This window comes from Loxodonta africana, chromosome 2 (genome assembly GCF_030014295.1).
Source record: "Loxodonta africana isolate mLoxAfr1 chromosome 2, mLoxAfr1.hap2, whole genome shotgun sequence".
Taxonomy (NCBI): domain Eukaryota; kingdom Metazoa; phylum Chordata; class Mammalia; order Proboscidea; family Elephantidae; genus Loxodonta; species Loxodonta africana.
This window is the reverse complement of record NC_087343.1, coordinates 211,251,917-211,266,155: the sequence shown is the minus strand read 5'-3', so window position 1 is coordinate 211,266,155 and position 14,239 is coordinate 211,251,917. Positions and strand designations below refer to the sequence as shown.

The following is a 14,239-nucleotide window of genomic DNA, read 5'->3' as shown; positions in this document are numbered from 1 at the left end:
TGACAGAGGGGCAGATGTCTCGGTGTGGACAGAGTCCTCCTCCACCTGGGCAGAGTCCCACTCACACCTCAGCAGTTTGGGGACCCAAGAACCAGAATAACCAGGTGTCATAGTCAGGATTAGGGCAGAAGCCAGCGGGAGCTGGAGATGTGCCTTGCTGGGAGTCACCTGTATGAGCCGCATACTGCACGGTCCCCATCCACGAACATAAACTTCTGGGCCAGAGCTCCCTTGAACTTGGTTGCTGACCGGGTGAAGAACTCCGTTCCCCCACTGCTCCGCACTCTGAGGTTCTGCAACAGGGAGAAGAGGAGACACAAGGACAATCACATCATCACTGCTTCAGCCACACGGGGGTGCAGCCAGTCCTGCCCAGGGCACAGGGAGGGCTTCCAGAAGAGGGCCTGGGGAGGGGGAAGGGGTGGGACACGAGGCTGGAGAGGAGGCCAGCTGGGAGGGGTGTCCAGGGGCAGGAGTAGGGTTTGGCCTGACACCTGTTCCTTAGAACCTCAGCCCCACAACACGCCTTGTAAGCAAGGGTCCTGTCCTGTGGTCAGGCCAGTTTGAGAAATGCTGCAGGGTTGGGGCGGGGAGGGGAGGAGGGTGGAGCTGCCATAGGGTCTTCAGCAGGAGAGCAATATGGCCCATTCTAGAAAGCTCACTGTGACAGTTAGGTGTGGGGACTGGGAGGGAAAATAGAAGGTACTGTGCATGGCCGCCTAGGTGTCCCCCGTTCTTCCCAGCATCTCTGTCTCCCCCTCTCCGCTGAGCTCTGCTCGCCAAGGGCAGGGTCCCTGGCACACTCCCACTTCCCTGCAGAGCCAGCCTACATACTGCCTGGTACTGAGGGGGTCACTAAACAGGAAAACTACCTTCTCAGTCAGGCTGGCCCTGAATGACCTCAGCAGGGATCTAGGGCCAGAGAGCAGCGCGGGGTCTGCAGGAGCTGGGCTGTAAGGAACTTGGGTCCTGGGCTGGGCCATGGATGGCTCTCCCTGGCACCTGGCCATCTAAAGGATGTCTCGTCCCTCAGTGGAAGGGGGTTTGCTCTGGGTGGTGGGGTCAGGTGTGAAAGCCAGACCCAAGAGAGCCTGTCTGAGACCCAGGAGTTGAGGGAGCAGAAAAGGACACCCCATTATGGAACCTCAGCTGGAAGGAGACCTGGGGCTCATCTGGTCCAAGCATCTCCAGGGCAGGGTTAGAAATGCAGGTTCCTGGGCACCCTGTGTGAGGCCCAGGAATTTCCTTTCTTTTTTTATTGTGGTAAAAATGATTCTGACTCATGGCAATTCCATATCTGTCGGAGTAGAAATGTGCTCCATAGGGTTTTCAATCGCTGATTTTTTGGAAGTAGATTGCCAGGCCTTTCTTCCAAAGCACCTCTCTGTGGACTTGAACCTCCAACCTTTCTGTTAAGAGCTGAATGCATTAACTGTTTACACCACCCAGGGGTTCCAAAGTACATGTAACAAAACATTTGCCACTTTAACTATTTTAAGTATACAATTCAGTGACATTAGTTACATTCACTATGTTTGGCAACCATCGCCACTAACCGTTTCCAAATATTTTTCATCACTTGCAAGAGAAACTCAGTGCCCCTTCAGCAATGACTCCCCATATTCCCTGGAATTTCTATTTTTTATACAAGCCCCAGTGACTTTGTCTCCTGGTCCAGGGCAAGAATGCCCTCTACAGATCCCAACAGGCTGCTCCTTGTCAGATGGGCTGTAACTGCCCCTCACTCACATGCTCACTGACCATGCCTGTGCAGGCAGAGATCTCTGTGCTCAGGCCCCTGTAGAGGTGGTGGGGCCAGCAGGCAAGTCAATACAAGCAATCGGAGGCTAAGGCCCTGCGGGGTAACCCCAGGTGCAGGGCTGGGGGCTCCTGGGCAGGGAGGGCGTGCAGACACAGGCCCAGCAGGGAAGGGGGCAGCACAGTGGGTAAGAAACCAAGTGCCTTCGGTGGCTGTGGGGGAGGGCGAGAAGGCCTGAGGCGCAGCTTGTCGGGGGCTAGTGGGAACCCTGAGGCCCGCTGAGGGCAGCAGGAGCCCAGGCAGAGTTGAGGTGGGGAGTACCCACTGGGATCTGATCTCAAGAGCAGCTCCCAGGGCCCCAGTGTAGGGACACGGAGGGCGAGGGCAGGGGCACTGTGCGCGGTGGAGCATCAAGAAGGTGTGGGCTGGGACAGCCAGCCTACCCCCAACTCCAGCCTGGTGCCCTGGCTGCTCTATGCCCTTGCTGGGGGAGGGCGTCCCAGGCCCCTCAGCACAGTAACCGAGGTCCCCACTTGATGCCCACTGACTGTCATGTCAGCATCTCACTGAGGGAGCAGGCACAGTGGGCCTGTTATTGGGCCCAGCCCAGGGCGAGATAAGCTCAGCTCCTGGGCAGGTGGGCGGCTCCCCCTGACAGGGCCAGCTCCACAGGAAGCTGGCCGCGGTCCAGGACAATTAGTGCTCATGACTTTGCACCCAACATGGAGCACACTCGGGGATGAGGGGTGGAATAAAGCTCCCCTAAAACTTGTGCCCGCCCCACTGCCCTAAACCTTGTCCCAGGGGAGGGCTCTGAAGGTCACAGAGACACAGCGTCCCTGAGGGCCCGGGCCTCTGTGCTCCCAACCTGCAGTGTGAGTCAGCACAGCCCTCTCTGGGCCTCGGTTTCTCTGTCTGCACACCAGGCAGTTGGCCTTGAACTCAAAGGTCAATTGGGGCCCGGCAGCAGGGAGGGGCCTGTGGAGGGACACCCACTGGCCCCATGGCTCGCTTCCCTGCCTGCCTGTTCCTGGGTGGGGCCACCCCCGGAGCCTGACCCAGATGAGGTAACGTCTCTGAAGTTTGGGCTCCATGAGTGAGGTGGAGATGCCACAGAGCTGCATTGTCTTGCAGCTCCCAGGACACCCTGGCGGGGTGCAGAGACTTCTGTATCAGCACAAGTAGGGGGTCAAGGGTATATCCTTGGACCCTTAGGACCTCAGTTTCGTCATATATAAAATGGGGTGGCAAGGGCCCCTGGGAGGACCTTAGGGGAGAGCTGGGAGGGGGAAGAGGAGAGGGCCAGGCACAGGAAGTGGAGGCTCAGCACCAGAGCTGGGCAGAGACCCCACTCCCCTGCCTTTTGCCTCCCCTGGCCCCAGCAGATCCCCAGGTCCCTGTGCTCACACGGGGGACTTGACCTTGTGCCAAGCCCACCAGCACCCAGGCCTGAAGCCCAGGCCCTCAGGGAAGGCTGGCCCTGGGGGAGCACTCTCGAGCTCAGGGGTCAGATGGAGCCAACAACTTGGCCTCTCCACAACTCAGCACTCTTGTCTGTGAAAGGGGCCTAACTGTCCTAGGGTCGTTGTAAAGACTACAGGAGGATGTAATGAGTGGGGAGCTGGGAAGTTGCCTGGGCTCAGCAGAGGCTCCACAACTGTGAGGTGACAAAGTGAGGTGTGACCATGCAGACCCTGCTCAGGGCAGACGGGGACACACCAAGGATGACATGGGCCCACTGATATTATAGACAGTCAGGTGGGCTCAGCGTTAGGCAGGGGCTGAGGTCAGGTCAGAGAGCCTAAGTCTAGTCTTAGGTCCCCCAGGGCCGCCTCTTACTTGTTCCACACCCTCCATGGAGCCCATAAGCACTTCTGGCTTGAGGAGTGGGGAGTAAGATGCCCAGTGACCAGGCAAGCTCAGGCTGGGTGAGGGGCAAGCAGGGGATAGAGCCCCGATCCGGGAGGTGGAGTTGAGTCCTCCCCTGAGTGGACCCCTGGTATGCTGGGCCCCGCCAGCTTCTGCTTCCTTGGATAAGCGGAGGTGGGGGGCAATGAGCACCCCTGGGCTGTTGTGAGGTGCTTCATTAACCACCTGTGGCCCCAGGTGGGGACACGTGGCTGCTCCAGGAAGAACCCTGACTGAGGGCTCTGGCTCTCCCCTAGACCAGGGTGGCTCACCCTCAGCAGAGCTGGCACTTGGGCTGGGCTGCTCCTGCTGGTGGGGCTGTCTTGTGCACTGTCAGGTGTTGAGCAGTACCCCCATCTCTGCCCACTAGACACCAGCAGCACCTCCCCAGTGTGACACCCCAAACTGCTTCTGGACACTGCCACAGGTCCCCAGGGGGCAGACAGCCTTGGCTGGTTCACCACTGCCCTACACCTGGAGTTTACTGTGGGCAAGGGCAAGGGCCAGAGAAAGCAGGAGTCCTGGTCAGCCGCTCCCTGTGGAGTGGAGCTGGGCCTCCTCCACTGTCCGGTGGGGCTGCCCTGTTCATCAGAAGCTGGCTGCGTCCAGTGGCCTCTGCTGGTTTTTCCTGTTTGGCTGTACTAAGTTGGCTCATTTTTCAGGCCAGCCGAATATCTGACAGCTCCTGGCCCATCTTGAGCTATGAGTCTGGAGGCCTACCTGGCTCCCTCAGCACCCAGGGACACTCCCAGTGTGGTTTGGCCCTGCAGCCCTGAGCAGCGGATGGGTGGGAGGCCTTGGCCTTCTGCTGGCACAGCACTCTCAAGGCCTGTTTCCACATTTGTAAATTGGAGATACCCCCATGTCCCCCACCTGAAGGACTGCTGGGGTGTGCTGCACCACCAGGCTGGGGTGCTGGGGACAACTGGGGTGCTAGTGTGCATGGTCTCCTGACCTGGACACCAGGAAGCTAGAGCAGCCCCGGCAACAGGTAGTGGTTTCCAGAACATGCTGGGGTGGGAGGGAGGAGGCTAGGGTGCAGGCTAGGGGGCTGCCTGGAGGCAGGAGGTGAGGGTGGTCCCCAGCTAGACTGGAGTGTACTCTCAGGAGCTCGAACCAGAGCCAAGGTCTCCTGGGATGGGCCATGTCCCCTAGCCAGAGAGGCAGCAGGAAGGCCATTCCCAAGTGCTTCCTCTCATTACCCACAGCTTCCTCTACTCTCCACAGCAGCCTGCCACGTAGGTGATACTGTTCCCACTCCACAGACTAGAAGGTGGGGGCCCAGAAAGGTCCTGTGGCTGCCCTGGGGTCCAGTGCCTGTGCAGAGCTGGGGCTCGGGCAGGCACCTGACCCCAGACATGGAAGCACCCTGTGGCCACAAGTGTGACCCCAGCAGGTCTACCCATGCATCTGTGTACCTGGGCCTGCAGGAGCCAGGGCAGGTTGGTGCAGAGCTGGGCAGGGGTGCCGGAGGCCTACGGATTACCATGAGGAAATGCTCCTGAGACAGGCCTGGGCCCAACCAGCCCAAGGGCAGGGAGGCAGGCCCTTGACAAGGCGACACCTGGCTGGGCTGGGGCCACAGGAGCTACTGGCCACCGCCCAGGGCTCTGGGGGGAGGGCTCAGAGGCAAGAATGAGGAAGCCAGGATCACACTTTCCCATGAAGGTGCCCAGCCTTCCCACCTGGCTCCTGGTGATGTCACTACAGGTGTGGGAGCACACCCCGGCAGCCTTGCACCAGCTCCCACCCACCATGCTACCGTCCCCAGAGCTGGAGGGACCCAGGACCCCCAGCCTGCACTGCCCTCCCCTGCTCCAGGACGACAGCAGTCACTCCAGACTGGTCAGGGACCAGCTGAAGGGTGGAAGGGTGGGGAGGCCTTGCACCCAGTCCCCTCCCCTACCCCACCTACGGCCTTGGACTTAAAAGTTTTTGTTCCTGTCAGCAGCTATGTAACTCCCCTTTTACAGCCGTCCTCTCCTTTAATTTCATCCTCAAGCTGCCCTCAGAGGCATCATTCTGGCCATGTGCAGTGGAGGCTGGGACATGTGGTGGTGCTGCCCAGGCTGCACATGTAGGCAGGCAACACAGTGGGCACCCAGGTTCTGTGCCCTCCTTGTACCTGTCAAGTTCTTGCTCCTGGCAAAGTCCCTGGGTTTGAGGTGCCTTGGGGCAAGTCACACCCCCTCGGACCTCAGTTTCCCCATCTATCCCGCAGGAACCTCTGCAGGACAGCCTCAAGATCCCTTCTGGCTCAGGCATTCCAGGCCCTGAAGTTTCGGGGCAACAGTGAGCTCTTGGGCTCTATGCGGTACAGGGGATGGGGACAGGCAGGAGGGCAGGACCAGCCTCTCAGAGGCTGCCAGGCTCTGGGCCATGTACTTAGCCCACCTCAGCCCCATCCCACCCTCCACTTCCTGGGAGCCTGGATAATTATAAGCAGAGGAGCAGCTGGGATGGCCCTGCTGAGGGCCTGTGCATGGGGCAAGGATTCCACGGTTTCCTGCCACTGCCCACCAGTGAGCCTCTCCATAAACTGGGGACAACATGAGGACCCAGGTGATGGGGCGCATGGACAGTGTCTGGCTGGGCAGAGGCTGTGCGCGGTGTGAGGGGTGCGTCAAGGTCTCTGCTAGAGCCCCGGGAAGGCTGGACGGAGTGGCCCCAGGTCTCTGGCAAGCTCCTGCAGGGTGAGGCCTTGGCGGCATGTTTGAGGACATGCGTTCTGTGCTCTGGTTGCCCTGTGAGCTGTCAGCCCTGGGAGCATCAAGCTTGGTGCTCATTACACTGGGGGTAGGCAGGGTGGCATGTAGAGCGTGGGGTCAGCATACGCAGGAGACCACATGAAACACCCTGACAGGCACAGAACTGCCTGGAAGTGCACGTCCTACTTGAAAGGACTCACCTGGGGGTGGGGGTGCACTTGGCAAATGCCAACAAACGACAAGCATGGGAGCCTGGCCCCTAATTAACCAGCCTGGTGTTGGCTCTTCTCCCCGGGTCTCTGTCTGGATCCTAGGCCTGAAGCCTGAGGAACTCCGACAGTCAGACCTTGGTGCTGAGCCAGAGGCTCTGCTGCTGACCCCCACCCCTTCATCTGTAACATACAGCGGTGACACCCTGGGCAGACGCCTCTATTTCCTCAACTGTCCAATGGGAACAGCTGCCCGAGCCCACCGGGCGTTGTGAGGATTAAATAAACTGTGTAAAGTGCCCAGTATGGGCCCAGCACATGACAGACGATACAAAAGGATTAGCTGTCGTGCGCACACTGATCTATACTTTCTAGGAAGACTTTCTGCACGCAGCAGGTGCCAGGTGATGGCTGGGGTGGAGGGAGGGCTCCGCCTGCCTCCAGACAAGGCACTGAAGCCAAGGTGTCTTGAGTGGAAGAGGCTGGCAACCCCGCTCATCAGCCCATCTGACCTGGGAGATCCTGGAGCCCAGAGAGGGGAGGGGATGATCTGCTCAAGGTCACCGAGCCAGGTGGTGATGGGAGCCAGGCCTATCCCCACCCCACAGGACCAGCCTGCTCTCACCCCACCTCCTGGCCTTGTCTCCCACTTGGCACTAAGGAGGCCCCTTCTCCTCTGCTCTTGCTTCTGAACCCACTTCATGGAAGCCTCCCTGGACCCCCACCGTGGGCACGGCCTCTGTCTGAGCTACATCCTAAAACCTGTGGGTGGATGTTCTAAGGAGACAGATTTGGCTTAACCCAAGAGAGGATGTCCTGGGAGTTGGTGCTGCCTGAGGAGGGGTGAGCACCGTGTTGCTGGAGGTGTGCAAGCAAAGACAGAGAGCCAGTGTAGAATAACACATGAAGCAGCACCTGGCACAGGGTCCTACACCTCACCGGCACTTTGCCATGGCTCACTGCACCTCTGACTGGGAGGGAGTGAGTGTCCTGTCCCTCAGGGTGTGTGACCACTGGGCAGGAGCCTCTAGGATCATTCAACTCTGTCCTGGCACAGGGCTCCATTCAGAGTGTTTGCTGCCTGAGGGAACAGTCTTGCTGCCCAGCCCCACTCACCTTGAGGTGGCCCAGGTGCATGCGGGCCCGCTCACACATATGCAGGAAGTACTTGACACTGCTCTCATCCACGATGATGTACACGGCCACCTTCCTCTTGAAGCCAGCGTCCAGCAGGTCCTTGAAGATGTCCACGTCGGTGAACATGTCCATGACCACAGCAATGACCTGCAGCAGGGGAGGCCATGGCCTGTTAGACAGCACAGTGGGACTCACCACCCTCCCACCCCACCTCCCAGCAGCCTCAGGACAAGGACTGGTAGTCAGGCGTGCCTGCTCGGGATGGGGCCGCTCTGACCCCAGCATTCTGGGTCAGGAGTCCACACTGTGAATAAGGAGGTTCTCAGGTGATGTGGGCAGAACCTCCAGGGGTGTCAGGGAATAGGGAAGAAACATTCAGTGCACCTGTTGTTTCCGTAATCCAAAACTACAGAAACAAAACTCAGCTAATCTGAGATGAGAAACGCAAAGGCAAGGGTGAGAACGTGTAGGGAGGGAGCCTGGGTCCAGGAGAAACTGGGCCATGCTTGATCTAGAAGGTTCTTGAGTCAGGAGGGGTCCTTCCTCCTCTGCTGGTGGCAGGGCTCCTTGGGGCAGGCTTTGAAGGCAAAGCAAGAGGTCTAGCCAGGCCCTGGGGCCCTGGCTCTGGCCCATTCCTGGGAGGCATTCCTGGCCAGGGCAAGCCGCACCACTGCCCTGCTCCTGGCTATCTTGGGGTCCTGAGATGACTGTGGAGGAGAGAGGGGGAAGCCAACCGCTAGGGAACAGGGAGCAGCTTCCCTACATCCTTGGTGTGGACTCTGGCCTCCCTTCTGTCTGCCTGGACAGAGCCCAAATTAGTATGTGCCCTTCCTGACATCTGACAAGGTTTGCCACCTCTGCAAAGGTGAGCTCCATCTCCCAGGACTGACTCGGGGGGGGGCCCCAGAGGTCAAGATGCATCAGCCCCATCTCTGGGCCAGCATAGCCTAACTGTTCACAGCAGTATCCACATGCATGAAGGTGCAGGGTGAGGGCAGGGAACCCATGTACCGGGGTGGGGTGCAGGGGGAGGAGAGGGCTGTGGGACTGGCCCTACGGGTCCCCAGCCAGGATGACCTTGTGCCTCTCCATCACCCCCTCTGCTTCCTACCCCCACCACCCATCTGTCAGTTTGTCCTACTGTGGTGGCTTATGTGACACTGTGATCCTGGAAGCTATGCCACTGGTATTTCAAGTACCAGCAGGGTCACCCATGGTGGACAGGTTTCAGCAGCACTTCCAGACTAAGACAGACAGGGAAGAAAGGTCTGGTGATCTGCTTCAAAAATTAACCAATGGAAAAAGAACCCTATGGATCACAATAGAACTCTGTCTGGTACAGAGCTGGAAGATGAATTCCCTAGGCTGGAAGGCACTCAGTGGGTGCAACAATGGACTTGAGCACACCAACAATGCTGAAGATGATGCAGGATTGGGCAATGTTTTATTCTGTTGTATGTGGGGTAACCAGGAGTCAGCACTAACTCAATGACAACGACCACCACCACCACCGCCTTCCATCCTCAGTGGAAGCAGAGTGGGAGGGCGTCACACGAGGACCTATGCCATGCTGCCATCGGCCGGCAGCCAGCTCTCTGGGCTGCCCCACTACACCTGCCCTGGCCTTGGCCCTGGTTTGAGAACCCCCTGGAGGAAATTCCCACAGAGGCCAGGCCTGTGCCCTAGGCCACACAGGAGCTGGGGACAGAGTTGGGCTAGAACCTAACCTACCCTGGGCAGTGGGGCGCCTGCCACAGGGATTCACAGATGAAGGTACCAGGGAGGCAGTGGAGATATGTCCACGCACCCCATGGAAGCACCCCAGGCTGCCCTAAAGGCCCACCAAGGCCCTACCCCCTGTGCGGGGTCCCTCCCTGCCTGCCTTGTACTTGCTGTTGACCCTGAGCAGGACACCTGGCTCTTGCTTGGCTTTCCCAGGCTCAGTGTTCTCATCTGTGCATCAGAGCGACACGACCACCTCCCAGGAATATCAGCACACCTGCCTCACAGCGTGCAGGAAGGGCCTAGCCCAGCTGCAGGCAGCACTGAGTGTCAGTGCACGGCGGGGGGGAGGTTCTCACAGCCCTGCCTCCCCAACCATGGGCTGGGGTCCCAATTTGCAGCTGGATAAACTGAGGCTTAGCAAGGTTGTAAGGCTTGCCCAAGGTCATAAAGCAAGTCAGGGGCAGGGCTTGGCCAGTCTTGGGTCTCTGGCGCCTTCCCAGGATGCGTATTTTGCCTCAGAGGGCCTAGGGGTGCTGGCTTACCAACTAGCTAGGGCCTGAAATTCTCTTGTCCTGTGGGGGCATGAGCGCTTAATCTCTGCATCTCTGAAGGGCCGTCTAGGGGCAGAGGGTGCAGGCACAGTCTGCGGGGGCCAACAAGGTGGTGGTGGGGGTTCCATACCAGATGAGGACCTGCTCTCTGATTCCCAGAGCTGCCCAAGCTAGACAGTGGTCTTGAGAGGCAGGAGATATCCAAGGAAAGGCCAGAGTCTACTTGGAGAGGCACAGAGGAGAGGAGGAGCCCAAAAGAATCTGTAATTGTACCTACAGTGTCAGGCAGGGATGGGAGTGGGTCACAACAGCCTTTGATCAGTCAGGGTGATGAGACCCTGAGGTGGCTGGGGCAGGGACTCCTCCTCTGGGATCATACACTCCTGGGGTCCCCTGGACAAGCCACCACTGGGCAGGCACACAGCCTCATGTGCCACCTTGGAAAGGGGCTAAATCTGGGCGGGGCCAGCATGCCTCTCCTGAGGCAGTCTCCCCTCCCACATGGGCCAGGGGCTGGTCCTGACAGACAGGGACTTGCCCTGGGCTCAGGCTAGGGGAACATGCCCCAGCAGGACTGTGCCATTGGCATGCACCCCTTGTCACCCTCTGGCAGGCACTGCTGCAGGTTAGAGCGTTGGGGCCTGCCCCGCGGTGGGTCCCACAGGGTCTGTGGCCAGACCTCAGATCTCCCAGGTACTGGGCTGGGTGCCTTGGGGCGGGTGTTAGAGGGCTGGTAATAGGTGGGCCCCAGCAGGTATGGGGCCACTGATGCTGGAGCAGGGCTGGAGCTCCCAGACAGGCAGCCCAGGTGGGCTGGTCCCCAGTGAGAGCCAGAAGGTCTCTGGAGGCCCTCGAGTCCTGTCTTCACATCCTCATTTTGCAGATGGGAAAGGATCATGACCAGAGCCCTGGGCCCCCACAGGGCCATCTGCTTGAGACAGTGTGAGCCAGCCCAGCCCTCATGCCACATGCTGTGCCCGATGACCATTATACCACATGTCTCCCCCACCACACACATGAGGACACTGAGGCACAGAGGGATCCTTCCTTGCCTAGCAGTCTGTCTGGCACCAGTTGCCTGGAACACTGACTTGTCCAGGCAGAGGCCCTGCCTGTCAAGCATGGTGTAGCTGCAGGCAGCTCCAACCACAGACAGCTGCATAGATGGCTCAGCCCCGGAGCCACTCCAGGAGCCAAGGCAGCCGGGGCCAGTCACAGCCTCTTTCAGGCCTCATTTTCCCCATCTGCCACCTGGCAGGTGGGGGTGTGGCCTGGCTCATCTCTAAGGTCTATCAGCTCAAATGTCCAGGACTGGAAGGGGAGGGCTCAGCTGGCCCTGCCTGGAGGCACTACACCCTGTGCCTCCATGCCCACACATTCCCACAGGAGTCAGAGCTGGGCAGGGGAGGCTGGGTCAGGAGGCTGCACCAGCTAAGGCCATGCCAGCCCCTCTTGAGTCCACATGAGTGGCTGTACCAACTGCCTGCTCCTCAGGAGGTACAGCCTGGGGGCAGGTCTGTGGGTGAGGGGACCCAGAGGCTTCATACCCGAGGACCTGGTGTCCCAAGCAGTGGACAGGGAGCTCCCAGCCCCTAGTTCCTGGATGCCACAGCCCAGCTCTCAAAGAAAGGAGCCTAGGAGGCTTTTCTGATGGAGGAAGCTGTCTGTAGAGGTCCAGGGTCCCCCAAAATGCAGCCCCAGGGCCCAGGAGGGGCCTGGTTCCCTTGACAGCCCCCTGGTTCCTAGCCCCAGGGGTGGAAGTATGGGGGCTGCTGTAACACTGAGGAGAAGTGGGAGGAGGGTAGAGGGAGGGCCCGCAGGGCAGAGGTGGGTCAGGCGAAAGCTGGGAAGATGCCAGCAGGGGTCATTTCCCTCCCATGGGCCAAGGCTACCTCTGGCTGGGTCACTGTACTGGCCTCCTCAGCCCTCCACCCCAATCTCCTGATGGTTTCAGATCCCCATAATATCCTTGGGAAGGGGCAAGCTATGGGCAACTACCCCCTGTTAGGGTTGCAGAAACTATGGCCCAGAGGGGGAGGGGACCAGCCCAAGGTCCCACCATAAGCACCTCTAGCATCTGGGTGGCCACCAGGAAGACAGCGTCTAGGCCACAAAGGAGCGAATGCCCATGCTGTGGCTGCCACACTCCAACAGTTGCTGCCTCAAGTCCTGTAAGAACTGCTGCTGGCCTTGGGCTGGATAGGGCAGGGGCTGTGGGTCAGCCAGAGGGGGTGTCCTCCCCACAGCCCAGTGGCAGTCTGAACCCCCCGAGCCAAGAATGGATGGACCCAGAGTTAGAGTTTCTGGGCTTTAGGTGAGCTAAAGCTCCAGGCTTTGGGTGGGCTGCCTTGTTTCTCTGGGCCTCAGTTTCCTATCTGTCAAATGGGAACGTGGACATGGTGCCCAAGAGCCTGTCCTGCTCTGAGGTCCTGCTGAGGGATGCGCAGGTGCCCAGCACAGCCTGTCTGGACCAGCTGAGTATCTAGCCAAACCCACAGGCTACAGAGAGGAAGTCCCTGGCCCCCACAGCCCCGCCTCCCTCTTACACCATTACCACAGGCTCCCTGCCTCACCAGGTGCAGACACTCTGCCTGTGGCACCCCAGCACCCACAACTAGTGTTTTCTAACCTTTCTGTGACCACAGACGGGAATTCAGAGGGCAATCGGGTAAAGCAGGTCCCCATGGAAGTGCCTGGGGATGGGGGGAAGGTGCAGTTGGAAACCACTGGCCTAAAGGACAAGGGACCCACATCAGTATGCGCCCAGCCTCAGCAGCAGCCTCTCTCCTCCAGGGGCCTGACCCCATAGACCTTCCTCCCTAAAACACCCTGCCTCAAGCCCCCAGGCCTCTGCACATACTGTTCCCCTGGCTGAGCTGCCTTCCCATTTCCCTCCCCCGGCCATCCTTCAAATTCCTACTCAGAGCATGCCTCCCACCCAGGCTTCTCTCAGTCATAGCTCTGACCCATCTGGTTGTGATATGTATCATGTCTGCATTCCTGGAGATGCCACAACAAAGGAGTTGAGGAGCGTGTCATCTCCCCAAGGCCTGGACCCACTGGAAGGTGACAACCCTCTGAAATGGCTCCTCCTGCCTCACACCTTACAGACCACTGACATTCTCAGAGGTGGCTCAGACCAGAGCTGGCCAAGCCCTGTATCTCCAAGTGCTCCAAAACAGACAGGGGAGACAGGTATCCAACACAGCGCCTGTGAGAGTAAGTGCTCAAGAAATGCCAGCTGCTCCTGATCTCCCTCCTCTTGTCGCACTAACCCAGGTCCTATTCCATCCTCTGGGATAGACAGGCCAGGAATCATCAGCCCACCCATTTCCCATTTCCCTTCATGCCAGCCAGAAGGCTGATGGGAAGGCTGCTCCCAGGAATGGCACAGGGAGCTCTGCAGACCATCTTAACGGGGATAATTGGATAATGACCACCAAAAGATCCTGGATGCAACTTGCACTTCCAGCCACAAAAGAAAAACAGAGACTGGATTTACCTTCTTGCCTTACACCACAGAAAACCAGACAAGACATATGAAACAATGGTTTTCAGATAATGGACAAGAGGCAGTGCACCACCGTGATTCCTGAGGTCCCTGAGAGTGAGAAAACAAACAAGGTAAGCCCTAGGTGCCCAGCTCACTGCCTAGAGAGAGCCCCTGGGCCATGGCACAGGGAGGGGGAACACAGGTGGAGTCCAGTGGTTTCTCTGAGTTCAGGAGACAGGGTTTAGAGTTTGGCAGCTAGAGAGGAGAGAGCTGCACGGAGAGAATCCAGAGACGCGCAGAGGGTTCCCCTTGAGTCTTCAGTGACAACTGACCAGCACGTGGATGTGAGAAAACTACTGAGGCTGGACAAAAAAAAAAAAAAACAGTGGAAAGGGGCAGAGGGAGCAATCGCTGGTGGTCACACAGGACCAGGAAATAGTTCATGTTCCCACCAGCCAGAGCAGAAACACCTCCTGAGACACAGGGCATGGAATAGAGTCCTCAGAAGGCACTGTCTCAGTAGTGGGGCAAGTAAGCCCTAGACCAAGGATCAGCAAACTTCTTCTGTAAAGAGCCAAACAGTAAATATTTTAGGCTTTGCAGGCCATAAAGTCTCTGATGCAACTATTCAACTGCTGTAGCATGAAAGCAGCTATTAACAAATGTGTGAGTCTGTGTTCCAATTAAACATTATCTACAAAAGCAGGAAGTAGGCTGGATTTGGCCTGTGGTCCAAAGTTTGCCAAACC

At 58.6% G+C, this 14,239-nt stretch overlaps 1 protein-coding gene across 1 annotated transcript in view; it reads right to left on the bottom strand.

Moving 5' to 3' along the window:
* Positions 1-14,239, bottom strand: part of FAM83G (family with sequence similarity 83 member G) — a 32,626-nt gene that overhangs the window by 9,350 nt on the left and 9,037 nt on the right. Inside the window, exons 3-4 of the mRNA XM_064279367.1 lie at positions 7,701-7,868; positions 169-293 (exon numbers count right to left, since the gene is read on the bottom strand). Of these exons, the coding sequence (XP_064135437.1) occupies positions 169-293; positions 7,701-7,868 (293 nt within the window). The remainder of the gene's footprint in view (positions 1-168; positions 294-7,700; positions 7,869-14,239) is intronic.